The 14,181-nt window shown below is 51.3% G+C and overlaps 1 protein-coding gene across 2 annotated transcripts in view; it reads left to right on the plus strand.

The window, feature by feature from the left end:
- Positions 1–14,181, plus strand: part of PRKG1 (protein kinase cGMP-dependent 1) — a 361,647-nt gene that overhangs the window by 14,765 nt on the left and 332,701 nt on the right. The window contains exon 1 of one of the 2 annotated variants that reach the window (XM_014882251.2): positions 10,900–11,250. The exons of the other annotated variant lie outside the window; for it this stretch is intronic. Within the exon in view, the coding sequence (XP_014737737.1) occupies positions 10,940–11,250 (311 nt within the window). The 5' untranslated portion in view covers positions 10,900–10,939. Of the gene's footprint in view, positions 1–10,899; positions 11,251–14,181 lie in introns of those variants that run through there. 2 annotated transcript variants of the gene reach the window in all.

Genomic DNA, 14,181 nt, shown 5'->3' on the forward strand with positions numbered 1-14,181 from the left:
ATTTCCTGTGTGTTGCTGAAGAGGAAGAAAAATTAAAGGAAAAAATATATTTCAAACCCATTAGCTTAATGAAATTAGTCCTAATAATGCTCTGCAAATTGAAAGCTTAATTTTGCAAACACATCACTTGCCATTCAATGGCCAGCAAAACCTGAGTTCACGTTAAAAAGCTTTTCTGGTAAAAAGAAAAAAAGAATTTAGTTACAAGTGGAGAATATTTCCATTTCCCCCTTGCTCTGGTGTTGATAATAAGCATTGCTTTGCACTGTGAATAATTGGAAGAACCCTGTTGGAATTGGGTTCATGAGAGAGAAGTTTAAGGAATGCCTGAGATTTTTCCCAAGCTGACATGGAAAGGATCTGCTCTCAGCTTTGCCTCACATCAAGGAATTATCCAGGTGGGGTGAATTCTCCACTGAAGAGCTCCAAACCTGCTCCAGCCCTGAGGGTTTTGGTGAAACCTTTAAATAGGAGAAGTGAGAAGGGAAAGGGGTGTAGAATCTGTGGTTTTATCTCATTTTGGAAGAGGAGTAGATGGTGGAATGTACCTCTTCCATGAGCTGGGTTTGGGGTTCCCACCTCCAATTTCACTTCCTGGTAGGAATTTTGTACTATTAAAGAATTGAGTACTAGGAGGTTTCACCTGAGGATTGATTTATTTTCCTGAATCACTTAATCTGCTTGGGTTTGATTTGCCTTTTAAAAGCTTTATTTACCGCCTACCCTGGGCATCCCCTACAAAAATGTAGAGATGTTTGTGGGACAAAACCAATATTTACTTAAATTCCCTCTCCTAGTAGGGCTCCTGGGTCGATTCTTTTCTAATTTACCCCTCCATGCTCAGCATTTGCTGTTCTGCTGCCCAATCAATACCGATTCTGCCTGGAAGTTTTATTCATGGTTTTTAAAATCAGAGTTTGCTTCTAAAGCTTGACTTTATCTGTAGATCTGAGCAGTTTGGGAAGTCAGGGTTTGTTGTGGGGTTCTGGGGAGGTGATGGATTAACTGCAATTGCAGTGAAATATTTGTGGTATTAATGTGAGCTATTTAAATTTAATTGACTTTTTGGGAGCTTAGAAGGGAATATAAATAGAGAATAAAAAGAGCCAGACTCCTGAAAATGGGATAATTTAAAATTCAAAGAAATTAGACAAAATGTGGCATGTATAGAGAAAATAAACCCCCTTCATTTTTCAGATTGGTCATTAATACTAAAAAAATAGAGATGTTTGGGTCTGTGTGTCCTGAATTTTGTGTGCAGACTCAGAGTGGTTGGGAGTTGAGCCAGGATCGGGTGCAAATCAATGCTTTAATGTGCATTACTGCATCGAATCATTGATTCCAATTTGCACCAGATCAATCTTTTGCATCTGTTAAAGGGGGAACAAAGAGATAGTATTATTTACCATACCACAGGAATGGTAAATAATAAATAAATTTATAAACCCACCCAAAATGTAGTGTCAGCAGGCAGTGTTGCGTTAGCACCAAAATAATTTGTTTATTGAGCAAAATTAATATTAAGCAGAAGCAGGCTGTGAGTTTGATTGCTGTAAGGGACCTACAGACAGTGCCATGGGTTTATAAATGCCCGGTTTTACATAAATAAGCCCCTTAAGATGCCACGTGTTCACTTTTTGGGGAGTTGCAGCGGGTAAGTCAAGAAAAAGTTGTGGTAGCCCCTTGCGGAGAAACCGAATAAATTAATGTGTTAAAGCTAGGCTTGAGTAATAGTATTGCTAATTTTTTTAATGCGATGACTATTTTTGATTGTTACATTGCATTTGGATTGCTTTGGGGTGTTTTTTACTCGGTAGTATTTCTGTTTTGTTGGGGTTTTCTTGTGGTGGTGCGGTGCTTGGTGTGAGGCTGCAGCCGGAGCAGGGCAGCAGAGGGCGGCCGTACTCCTTGTGTTCGTGTTCCCTCCTGCCGAAAGAATCGGGGATGAAAAGCAGGGAAAAAGGGAAGAATGTGGGGAATGCTGTGCCTGCCCGAGCTGCTGGCCATGTAAGGGAGCAGAGCGCAGGGGAGGTGGCACAGGAGCCGCGTCATGCCCAAAACATCAGCTACAAACTCTGCCTGTGCTGATAGCCCTGGCTTGGAAGCAAAAGGGAAAAAGGGAAACAGCGGGTGCAAAGCGAAAATAAAGCGATTTTTGTGCGTGTGGAGAGGAGCGGGGCTGGGCTGGAAGCGGGCTGTGAGCTGGCGCTCCTGGGATGTGGAATGCGCTGCCTTCCCGTTGTACAGGGCAGCGTTTGTGCCAGGGGCTCTGGAGATGGGATTGGACACTGGGCTTTGTGTGCTGGGATTGCAGAAACTCGGGAAGGGGGAAAGGGCCCCGTTGCCTGAGGTAGGCTGCTCAAGGAAAACAGAGGGGATAAAACTGCAACACAAACAGTTCTTGCAGAGAAATCACCTGGTCCAGGCACGGGAGGGACCCGGAGCTGCTGGAGGCACTGGGATGATCAGAGGGATAGAGCAGCTCTGCTGGGAGGAAAGGCTGGGAGAGCTGGGATTGTTCAGCCTGGAGAGGAGAAGCTTTGGGGTGACCAAACTGTGGCCTTCCAGTGCCTGAAGGAGCTACAGGAGAGAGCGAGAGAGACTTGGGACAGGGTACTGAGGGACAGGACACAGACAATGGCTTCCCACTGCCTAAGGAAATCAAATCAGGTGGGATATTGGGAAGGAATTGTTCCCTGGGAGGGTGGGCAGGCCCTGGCCCAGGGTGCCCAGAGAAGCTGTGGCTGCCCCTGCATCCCTGGAAGTGTCCAAGGCCAGGTTGGACACTGGGGCTTGGAGCAGCCTGGGATAGTGGAAGGTGTCCCTACCCATGACAGGGGGTGGTACTGGATGAGCTTTAACATTCCTTTGAACCCCAACCCTTCTGTAATTATATAAAAGATCAATTACCAGCCTAGGAATCTTTCTTTCCTGACCACAGAGAAGCAGACCCAAAACACTTTGCCTTTGCAGCAGCATCGATTCCAAGAGATTTTTTTTTTCCCCTTTAGGTTTGAGGGAGCTCCCAGTAGCTGGTGTCACAATTCCCCAGAAGTGACAGTTGTGCTGTTTTCCACTCAAACCAAAGACTGGGAGCTGGTTGGGAAGAGGTGCTCAGCTGAACCTGCCTGGCATGTTTGAATACTCTGCCATGGACAGGGGTTAAGGTCAGAGGAAAAGCAGCTGGGAATGGAACTGGAGTGAGGAAAACCAGGGCAGGTGAGGAGGTGGAGCAGTGCCAGCCAGGAGGGAGCCCTCCACCTCAGCCAGGGGTTTGGCTGCTGATCTGCACCAGAAATGGAAGAAAGGTGAGGATAAAAGCTCTGCCCATCCCTTGACTCACCCAGGGCACTCAGCTGAGAGATGTTGGCAGTGCTGAGGAAATCAGGCAAGTGCTGGTCTCTAATGCTCTGATGAGTAGAGCAATCAGTCCCTGCAAATACTGACAGAGAAAACGGTGAATATAAACATTTTACACACTCTGAGAGCCCAACTTGATGGAGTTCCCCCAAGCATAAATAAGAAATCGCTGTAGAAGTCAGTGGAGCGCTGTAAAACCTTTGTGAGGCCTGATGTGAGCCCTGTTTGCAGATTGTGCCTGGATGATTCATGGATATTTCCTTGGTACTGTAACAAGCCGAGCCCTCCGTGGGGTGCAGCCATTGATTCTGAGCCTTAAATGATCACAGGGCTCAGCTCCTGTGGACAGAGCTTTTTGGGAAATGTTCTCAGAGAGGAAGGGTTTAGCATTGCTGGAATTGTGGCCATAAACACCTGTAGATCCCTAAATAAGAGTCTAGTGTTCCAGTGGAATATTTGCAGTGGCTCAGGACATGCAAATGTCAAGGAAGGGCTTCACGATAAATTCTGGCACAAATCTGTTTTTAAAAAGGAAGGCAGCTCTCAGTGCAACTTAAAGAAACACCAGCCTGTTCTCCAGGCATGTAAACTCCAGATTTAAAATCTGTGGTTTGTGTTTATTATTATAAATACCCGAAACAGCCAAATAATATTTTTTAATAAGCAGAGGAATTAAACTGATTGTATGAAGAGACAGAGCACTTGTTCTCAATGCATCATGAAATAATGATGCATTGGTAACACACTGGCTATTTTCATATCGGGGGAGCAGAATTTGTGTTTATTGCTAATCCAATTCCAAATATAAATGAATTGTTTTGAAGGCTGGATAAATCAACCCAACAGACCAAGGCAATTATGGGAGGTGAGTGGTGCATTACTGGCGAGGAGAGATAAGGAACACTGCAGGGTCTGAAAGGGTGAGCAGAGGGAGCACCTGGAATTGCAAATGCTCGGGGCTGCTGAGAGGTTTGTCACTGTGAAACCCCTGAAGTGGAGGAATCAAACAGCCTCGAAATGAGCTGCTATCAATTAATATAAGGAAGGGGGGGTGGAATGAGCCTCTTGCTGTCCTCACCTTCCTGAGGATTTTGCTTTCCACCTCCTACAGCCAGAGCACCGTGACTAAAACAATGAGCCAGGTGCACAAGCCAGTGCAGGTCAGAGAGGGGAAAAGCTGAAACTGAGGAGTTCAGCTGTGGTTGTGTTGTGTTTTAAAAGGAAACAGTGGAGAACTGCAGTCGTCTCGAGGAACAAATTTCATTTTTGGTGAGCCCAAGTTTTTCCCAGCATCTGACAAGGACCAGGACTCTGTCAGAGTTGGGATTGTTCAGCCTGGAGAGGTGAAGCTTCAGGGTGACCATATTGTGGCCTTCCAATGCCTGAAGGAGCTACAGGAAACATGGAGTCTTAACAAGAGATGGAGTGACAGGACACAGGGAATGGCTTCCCACTGCCAGAGGGCAGGGATAGATGGGATATTGGGAATTGTTCCCTGGGAGAGTGGGGAGACCCTGGCACAGGGTGCCCAGAGAAGCTGTGGCTGCCCCTGGATCCCTGGAAGTGTCCAAGGCCAGGTTGGACACTGGGGCTTGGAGCAGCCTGGGATAGTGGAAGGTGTCCCTGCCCATGGCAAGGAGTAAAATGAGCTGAGATTTAAGGTTTCTTCCCACCCAAACGCTTCTGTGATTCCAAGGGTGCCCTGGGAGCTGTTGTTGCTTGTTGGAGCCCCACATAAAGACGAGAAGTGATTTTGTATGGAAAAGGTGTAGAACAGATGCAATCCAAGGAGTGTGGGGGGCAGTGAAGGTCACAGGATCACTGAGCATGGGCTGTCCCCAGCAGTTCAGCTGTGGCTGATGAGAAGTGGAAGGAAGCTGGCCTGGCTATCCCAGCCATCCCCCTGTGGAAATCATACCCAGCACATGGCTCCCACCTTCCTCCAACTGTTTCAGCTTCCCCCAGTCCAACAGAGATGTTTGTGGGAGCAGAAGGAACCTGTTTTCCCAGCAACATCAACTGAGTTGATGTTTTTTACAGACTTCACCTCTGTTGCATCCTGGATCTCGTGGCTCCATGACTAAATCTGCTTCCTTACATTTCCTTTAATTGGTCCCTGGGTTCATTTGCTGGTTGCTTATGGCTGAAAGCAAAAGGAAAACTACATTTTCCAGGGCCTGCCTTGTCTGAATGCTGCTTTTGCTCTACACAGTCAGTGCCCTGGGACTGCTGGGAGAAGCAGGGCATGGGCAGTGTCTAATTGTGGTAACTGCAAAGAGCACTGAGTTGTTCTGCAAGATGCCAAAATAAACAGTTTCTGCTTAATCTGAGCCTAAGGAGACTTCCTAAGCCAGCTGAATCGTTTAGGAATTGTTTCTGGCTTAATTCAGCCCAGAGGAAGAAGTGTTTTAGCTCTGCCTGTGTCTGATCTTGCTGGGCAGTCCAGCCTTTTCTGGAAAATGGGAAAAATGAACCAGTCACTTCAAGTTTGTCTGGACAGGAGGGATCAGGAGCATGGCACTGGTTACTACAGGAGGGATTGGAATCGTGTGTGGTCCTTCCTGGAGAAAGCCTGGCCCCAAGGATATAATTCAGGCTGAGGATGTGAGAAGTGCTCCCAGGAATCCCATAGCATTCCCTTAACCCTGAAGGGCTGTGGGGACACACAGCCACTATGTGCACCCAGCTGGCGGGGTGAGCTGCTGAAAATCCAATTTTCTGTGCAGTCAAGGGAGAAAAACTTCCTGCTTTTGGAGGGCAGAGGTTTCTGGAGACATGTGGAGAGAGATGGTGGGAATAGGTTCTTGTTAGTGGGGAGAAGTCAGAGGGATGGTTTTATAGTTGCTCTGATGGAAGGAACAAGCTTTGAAGGTCTTGTTGAACTTCTGGCTACCAATAATGATTTTTTGGTGCCATTTTTCTGTAGAACTTGTAATGAGAAGTGATACTTGTGTTGTTTCAGCTCTGTAGCCCACCCAGCAGGAAGCACAACCCAGGCTTTGCTCCAGCCTGGAAAAATAACGAGGGGAGGGAGATCTCTCACCTTGTACTGACAGGAGGTGCTTTGTGCCATCTCTTCCTACCAGGCAAAGAGCCCACCAAGGAGAATTTAAATCTTCAATGTGATGTGACATGTGCTCAAAACCACTGTGTTCCTGGAGAATCCTCTGCTATTCCGTGCTCCCGATGTTTCCTCCTTCAGCTTTGCATGGCACAAACATTCATTTTGGTGTTCTGCGTGTCCCTAATGTGATATAAAAAGCTAAATGCATTACAACTGCAGAACAGCACATTGTTATTTTTTTCCTTCGGCTTCTTCTGCAGCAAGCAATTTTTTGTTCCATTAATAAGCCTTGTGGTATTTTTCTTTTCCTTCTCATGCTCTCTACCCCAGATTCATCCTGGGAGGATTTCCTAGGCAGGCTGGAATGGCTGCATGCTCTTCACACTTCCCAATGTTTCTTACTGAGCATATAAAGAACTTATGCCCTAAAGGAAAGTCATCAGGATAATCCAGTTTAGATGCTGATTTGACTTCTAGCACGCAGGAATCAATGGGGTTTGAATGACAGTGCTCAGAGCTGGATAGCTCCATCCCTTTGTGGGGAGGAACAAATGGCTTTCAGTTTTGTTTTAGGGGCTCTGAAAAGGACCAAAATAGGGACGAGGAACATCCAGTGTCATGAGAAAATAGATACTGTTTTCTTAGAGAAAAGAGGTTGAAGCACTCCCCAGATACTCAATTCCTATTCCTTAGTATTATAGAGGCTGCTTTGAGACGGTAATTTCAGCTTCATCCCCATCCCTGGGGGCTGAATTAGTTCCCAGGTAGCCCCTATAAATCTGTAGGGCCCTGTGGCCCCAGAAGGAGTTGCCAGAAGCGCTTTGGGGCAAAAGGAATGGCCAGATGTGCGTTGGGGAGGAGTCGGGTGTGCCCATGTTTCAGTAGGTGGCACTCCTTGCTCTGCCTTGGGGGCTGCCGTGGACTTTGGGGACGTGGTGGAATAGCAGGTGGCATCCCATGGATGAGATGTGGCAAGTCTCAGGTGTGACTACACCTCGAGTTACTTTTTGCAGGGGTTCAGCTGCTGTGTTGCCTTCCTCGAAATTTTCCTGTGTTTTTGTTGTTCCTTCTCATCATAAGGGTGTTGCTGTGACTATGCAGGTAGGGAAGGAATTTAGTTGTGTGTCAGTGGAGAGCAGAGCCCTGCAGGTCACACACCTTCCCAAACCTGCACGAAACCCCCACCAGCAGGATAATCCATCACAAAATCCAGCCGTTCAACTTTCTGCCACGGACTGATCTGCTCCTGCAGATATTTTTGGAAAAGAGTAGAGTGGATTAGGCAGGGAACAAACACCACATCCAGGAGGAGGAAAATGTTTATGTATGTGATCAGTGGTGCATGTCCAGCCTCTCTGTCTGTGCTGTCCTGGCCGGCTGGAGCAAGGTGACATTTGCCCATCAGGGACTGCGCCAGCTCCCTGAGCCTTGTCTCGGGAATCCAGGGAGGTGTTTGCAGGATAGACAGTGTTCAAATACGGTTTCAGCTTGGAAAATGGCAGCTGAGTGGGTGCATTTGGTGACAGATGATCCCTGAAAAGGTTCAGAAGCAGAAGCTATCAAAACCCTGGAGCTGTGCAGAGAGGAAATATTGTGAGAGAAGAGAAACATCCCTGCTCCGTGTGATTCTCACCAGCCAGTCCTGGTGTGCCGTGCTTTGGGGCAGATGTCTGCAGATGCTCTTTTTTTTTTGTTTCCCACTCGACATGCAGGCACATTCTGGCAGTGGAGGGAGCAGGGAAAGGCTTTGGGAAGTTCATAGCCAAAAGTTTCCTTAAACTGCGAGCAGCTTCACCCCATCTTCCCAACACCAAGCCAGTTGGTGCATTCCTGCCGTTCTTCTCCCTAAAGCTGTTTCTTTCCATTCCCTGGATCAAGTAGACAAAGCAGCTTCTCTGTTGAGCCTGAGATTTTTTTTTTTTTTATAATTGGGAGTTTTAAATTGAGAGGAATGGGACCGTAGGATTTATTTTTACTGGAGTGGGGTGGTACCCTGGAATCCCTGAGATCACACACCAGGATCTGTGCTGGCTCCATGATTTCTGTGCTCTGGTTTCTTTGGGAGAGCAGGGAATAGACAGAAATAGGCAACTGCCGGCTGCCTTCCCATGGCAGAGCTCTGCTGTCGGCTCGTAAAGCTCTTTAGGCTGCTTTGGCCTCATCTTTAACCCAGGGAACACTGGCCTTGGACTTGACAGCTGCTGGTTATGGTCCCAAATATAAACCTAGGCCATAAAAGTCTCTCTTGAGACCCCTCAAGGGTCTCATGAAAATCTGCTTCCCACCTGGAAATAAATATATATTTCAGATACACTCAGCTAAATTCCTTGACAGCTTTATGTGCCATTATTTCTCATGGTTTTCTGTGGATCTATTCTGTTCTGGGGCACTGTTGCCTCAGTCCAGAGCTGTGCCCCTCTCATAGAAACAAAGTAATGCTATTTTACTGCTTGTCACTGAGAAATTATGCACCAGTTTTCCCCAGGGCTGCGATTCTTTTGAAGCCTGGTGGGCTTCAGGTAACTGTATCACCTCTCCCTGCTGCAGACTTCACTTCTTCAGGGAGAAAAGCAATAAAACTTACAGCGTGTCAGCTGAACAGTGTTAAAATATTTTATTTATCACTGATTCCCAGTTTGCAGGCAGCAGGAATGCATCTGTTTAATGCCTGTTGTCTTTAAAATGGAAATGTTCAGCAGATATTTGGTAGTTTTGTTCCCCGTGAGTTATATGAGATACAAGTAGGAGGAATAGACAGTAAAAAATGCTGTTTGGACTTAAACCCGTGGAAACAACCAGGGGACTTTGCTTTGTGCCTGGCACAAATGTATCAAGGGAACTGAAAACGGAAGAGTTTTGCATAACCCAATTTCCTCTCCCCTTTTCACATGTGTTTCAAAAAATGCAGGATCAAATGCACAAAGAACCTGCAAAGCCTCATGTCTGTGAGTGGAGGCCAAGCCCTTTCCAGCAACAGTGTGAAGCACGGAGCAGTTCTAATTCCTCATCCGTTCTCATTTATAAATTTATTTTATACAAACCAGCTGCAGGTTGAAAGCTGGAGCCAGCGTGTAACAGGGGGGAATAAAAAGGGCAAGACCTATAAGCAGGAGCTCAGTCCCATAAGCAGGGGCTGGATGTCTGGCACTCCCAGCTCATGCCTGGCATGGGAGGTCTAGACACAAACACGTAGGTGCCACTCACCTCCAAAAAAACATATTCAGGGCTGCATTCCTCCTCCCCAGATCAAACTCCCCAAGAGGGAACAGAAGCAGCTGCCAAAAACCTCTGAGCATGAAACTCATGCCCCAGTGCCGCAGCAGCTTTTGTGAGGTTCCTGCCTCCACCTGAACTCTGGGACTTTCATCACTCCAGGGTGGATGATTTTATCAGGAACCCCAAAACAGCTCCCAGCCCCCTGTTTCTTCCCCAGAGAACCAAGGCTGGAGCTTTGCTTTCAGGGTTAGCATCGCTAGCCCTTCAGCACCTGGCAAAAGGAAGAACCCCGAACCATTTGGCACCGAGGGCTCAGCCGCTGTGGCTCATTTGTTTGATTTTGTTATTTCTGTGCTGCAGCCCCGTGGGCTGTATGGCAGAGGTAGGGCCACACAGAAAATTGAGTGCACGAAGGAAAACCCCGCGCTCTAGGGATGTCAGATCGGGTTTGGCATGGCAGAAACTTAACTTGGGCTTTCACGTGGGTATTTGGGCCAGGCAGAAAATCTCCCAGATTTTGAGTTAGGGTGGTTTTTTTTTTAGTGCTTTGAAAGCCAGATGCCCTGCCTCCGGGCTTTTCTAGTGCAGGCAGACTTGACCGATATTCCCATGAAAATCTGGGTTTTTAGAGCCCGGAGCTCGCTGAGGCTTGAGGAGGAGCCATGCCAGACGCTGGCTTGTGCTTCCACTCGGAGAAGACAACAAAACCCAGCTCTTTAAAAGCGAAGTAAAACGGGGATAAGTTCTTTAAGGAGAAGTGGCACCTTGACTGGAGCAGAGGGGAGGGAGGGAAGCGGGGCCACGCCGGCAACGGGACGGGAGGGGAGGTCCGCGGCTCGGACCTGTGTGCTGGCCTCCAGCAGAAGGCCGGGAGCGCAGGCACCGGGAGCGGCTCCCGGCCGGCCCCCTCCCCGCTCGGCAGCCGGCGGGGCGTGGGCGGCGCGGGGCGCGGCGGGGCCGGCGGGAGGGAGCGGGGCGAGTATGTGCATCCTCCCCGCCGCCCCTGCCTCCCTCCCGCCGCCCGCCCGCCTCCCCTCCCTCCCCGCTCGCCGCCGCGGGTGTGTGTGTGTGTGTGTCTCGGCTTCCCTCGCCAGCCCGGCCTGACGCAGGCGGATCCACATCGCCCCTGACAACACCCCGGCTCCGGAGCGCCGTGCCGGGGGTCCGGCTGCGGCGGCCCCGCGGGGCCGGGCCGAGCCCAGGGGGGCGGCGGGGGCCGGGGTGGCCCGAGCGCGGGGAGGCGGCCCCGTGGGGGGAAAGTTGCCGGGAGCGGCGAGGGGCGAGTACGGCGGCAGGACCATGGGCACTTTGCGGGATTTACAGTACGCGCTGCAGGAGAAGATCGAGGAGCTGCGGCAGCGGGATGCGCTCATCGACGAGCTGGAGCTGGAGTTGGACCAGAAGGACGAACTGATCCAGAAGCTGCAGAACGAGCTGGACAAGTACCGCTCGGTGATCCGGCCCGCCACGCAGCAGGCGCAGCAGCAGAGCGCCGGCACCTTGCAGGGCGAGCAGCGGACCAAGCGCCAGGCGATCTCGGCCGAGCCCACCGCCTTCGATATCCAGGATCTCAGCCACGTCACCCTCCCCTTCTACCCCAAGAGCCCGCAGTAAGCAGGGGGTCACCCCACCGCTCAGCCTCCCCTCTCTCCCTCATCCCGCTCCATTCCTGGCCTCGCCGCCGCCCGCCGGGCAAGGACCGGAGCGGAGCGCGGCATTCCCGCATCCTCCCCGGGTGGCCCCGCGGGGTGGGAAAGTTGCGAGTGCCGGGCTTGCGGGGGGGAAGAGCGGCGGGAGTGAGCGCCGAGGCGCCGGCAGAGCGGGACCCGGGCGTCCCCCGTCCCGGCTGCGGAGGGACGGGAACAGCTCCTGGCGGAGGGTCGAACCGGATCGTGTCGTGGGCATGGAGGCTTTATGGCTGCAGGAGGGGGTGAGGGAAACCCGGAGCTCGCTCTGGGACCCCGCAGGGAGACATTCCCAGCTGGCAAACTTGGAGCCCGGCGGGATGCGGTGCGCGGCTCTCCGGGCGGGGGCTGGTGTTTTGGGGAGGGGGGTTTGGCAGAAGCAGGAGTTTATTGCGGTGTCCTGGTGCGCCGGAGGGCGTGCGGGCCCAGGGAAAGTTGCGGCGATCCTCAGGTGCCGGCGCGCCGGGGGGGATGCGCTGCCCCGGTTTCACACCTGCCGCAGATTAGGGAAATTAGAGCATCTTTATGGGGAAACGGAGCCCTCGCGGGAGCGGGATCGCTCTCCCTCGCTTAGTGTCTTTTCCTGGCCAATAAATCGCCGTGCCTTTGGTTTGCCGCTTCTCGAGGGATAAAAAAAGGAGGAGGGAAGAGGTGATGAACGGATTCTCGCCGCGCCGGGCTCCATGTGCGGGGCCGGGGCGCGACCTCCCCGTCGATGGGCAAACCCTCCTCCCCTCCGCGGCCGGCATCTTCCTCGTGGAATTATAACCGGGAGCGCTGGCGGATCCCCGGAGCCATCCCGGTAGCGGGGAGCGTGTGTGCCGGGTGGGCTCCGGGCTGCGGGCACGGGCACCCAGCGGAGCCCCGCGGGGGACGGGGCGGGCGGCGCGGGGACGGTGTCCGGCGGGGCTGCCGGGGCACAGGCACCGTGCCCGGGGAGGGGTGGCGGGGCTCGGGGACCCTGCCGGGGCTGGCCCCGCTCCCCGCGCAGCCTCAGCCCTTTCCCGCCGCCATGGCGGGGCCCCGTCGTCTCCAGGCAACTGCCCGCCCTCAGGGCGGCCGCCATGGCCGGGCCGGGCCGCTGTGCCCCTCACGCCGCCCCGCCGCTTCCCACTCCCGCTCCCACATTCCCCTGCCCGCCCCCCCATTCCCACCGCCACAGATATTTTGTCCTTTTAAGGCGTCTGGCCGCGCGTTCGAAAGGACGTCAGGGGAGGAACGGCGGTGGCGCGGGAAATGGCTCCCCCACAGCCCCCCAAAACGAATAAAACACCCCAAAAAGTGCCCGCCGGGGGCTGCCGGGAGAGGGGACACAGGGATGGCTGGGGCCTGTGAAATCCCTGGGGTGTGTGCTAAACATCCAAGGTGGGATAAAGCATCCCGCTATGTTAACTTCCTCTGGGAAGGCAAAACCCAAACGTGTTGGTTTCCTTGTCAGTGTCGTTGGCCCTCGGCGCCCTCGAAGTGCAAATGGAGCTCCCAGAACTCCGGGAAGCGCCACAAGTTTCAGCAGAGCGAGTCCACAGCCTCAGTGAAATATGTAGGAAGCCTGGCAAAGCTTTGGATTATCATTTTCCAGCTGGAATTTTTAACTGCTCCTTGTATAAATGCAGCCCTGCAGTCTGGTGTGGGTGTAACACTCCTCTGGGGGGGGGTGTTTCATACTGATCATCCATAGCCAGTACTCCTAATATTATTTCCAATATTGAAGTCAACTTGTGGCTGCAGGTTGTAATTGCTCAGGTGGGACGTTCCAGGGGTTTGGAGCAGCCTAGGATAGTGGATGGTGTCCCTGCCCAAGGCTGGAATGAGACACGTTTTAGGGTCTCTTCCAACCCAAACCAGTCTGTGATTACAGGAAAAGATCCTTGCTAATGGTTTCAGCAGTGTACGTCGCTCTGGGAAGCACTGAGTGCTGTGTGCCAGCCCTGAGAGCCCAGTGGCCAAGATAACTCATGGTAGTGAGAGCTGGACCTGGAAATAACAAAATCTGCAAAAAAGGGTTGGGATTTTTTCTGCTGTTCATGCTGAACCTCAGTGACTCTTGAGGTATTGGCACCCAACCTTTGGTTTTGTCAAGCTGCTAAGAAGTGTTCAAAAGGCAGGGGAATGTGGCACATGTGGCACTTGGAGATATTGGTTAGTGGTGGCCTTGGCAGTGCTAGGAGAATGGTTGGACTTGATGATTTTAGCGGGGTTTTCCCACCAGAATGATTCTAAAGTAGCGTCTATTTTTATTTTTTTTTGGTGGTTCGGTGGTGCTGGTTTTGCTCTCCTGATCTGGCAGAGATGGCTGGAGATTGTTAGGATCAATAGTAGCAAAAAATCTGTTGGAACTGAATTACTGTGATGGTTACAGTAGATGCTTGATGGTCTGTGGTGGTGGAAGCTGTTGTGATGCCACATGGAAGATTCTGGGTTATACAGTGGTTGAACTCTGAATGAGTGTAAGAGAGCTGGAGAGGGACATGGGACAGGACACAGGGAATGGCTTCCCAGTGCCAGAGGACAGGGTTAGATGGGATATTGGGAAGGAGTTGTTCCCTGGGAGGGTGGGCAGGCCCTGGCACAGGGTGCCCAGAGAAGCTGTGGCTGCCCCTGCATCCCTGGAAGTGTCCAAGCCCAGGTTGGATGGGGTTTGGAGCAGCCTGGGATAGTGGAAGGTGTCCCTGCCCATGGCAAGGGTGGCACTGGATGGGCTTTAAAATCCCTTCCTACCCAAACCATTCTGGGATTTTATGAATGGCTTTCAAAGTGTGAAAGTAAATTTAATTGCCTTGTGTGGACAAATACCATTAAATCTGCAGGATCTTCCCTTACATACCCACTTCCCCATTTAGGATGCATATGGTTAAA

This window comes from Sturnus vulgaris, chromosome 8, assembly GCF_052056855.1.
Source record: "Sturnus vulgaris isolate bStuVul1 chromosome 8, bStuVul1.hap1, whole genome shotgun sequence".
NCBI lineage: Eukaryota > Metazoa > Chordata > Aves > Passeriformes > Sturnidae > Sturnus > Sturnus vulgaris.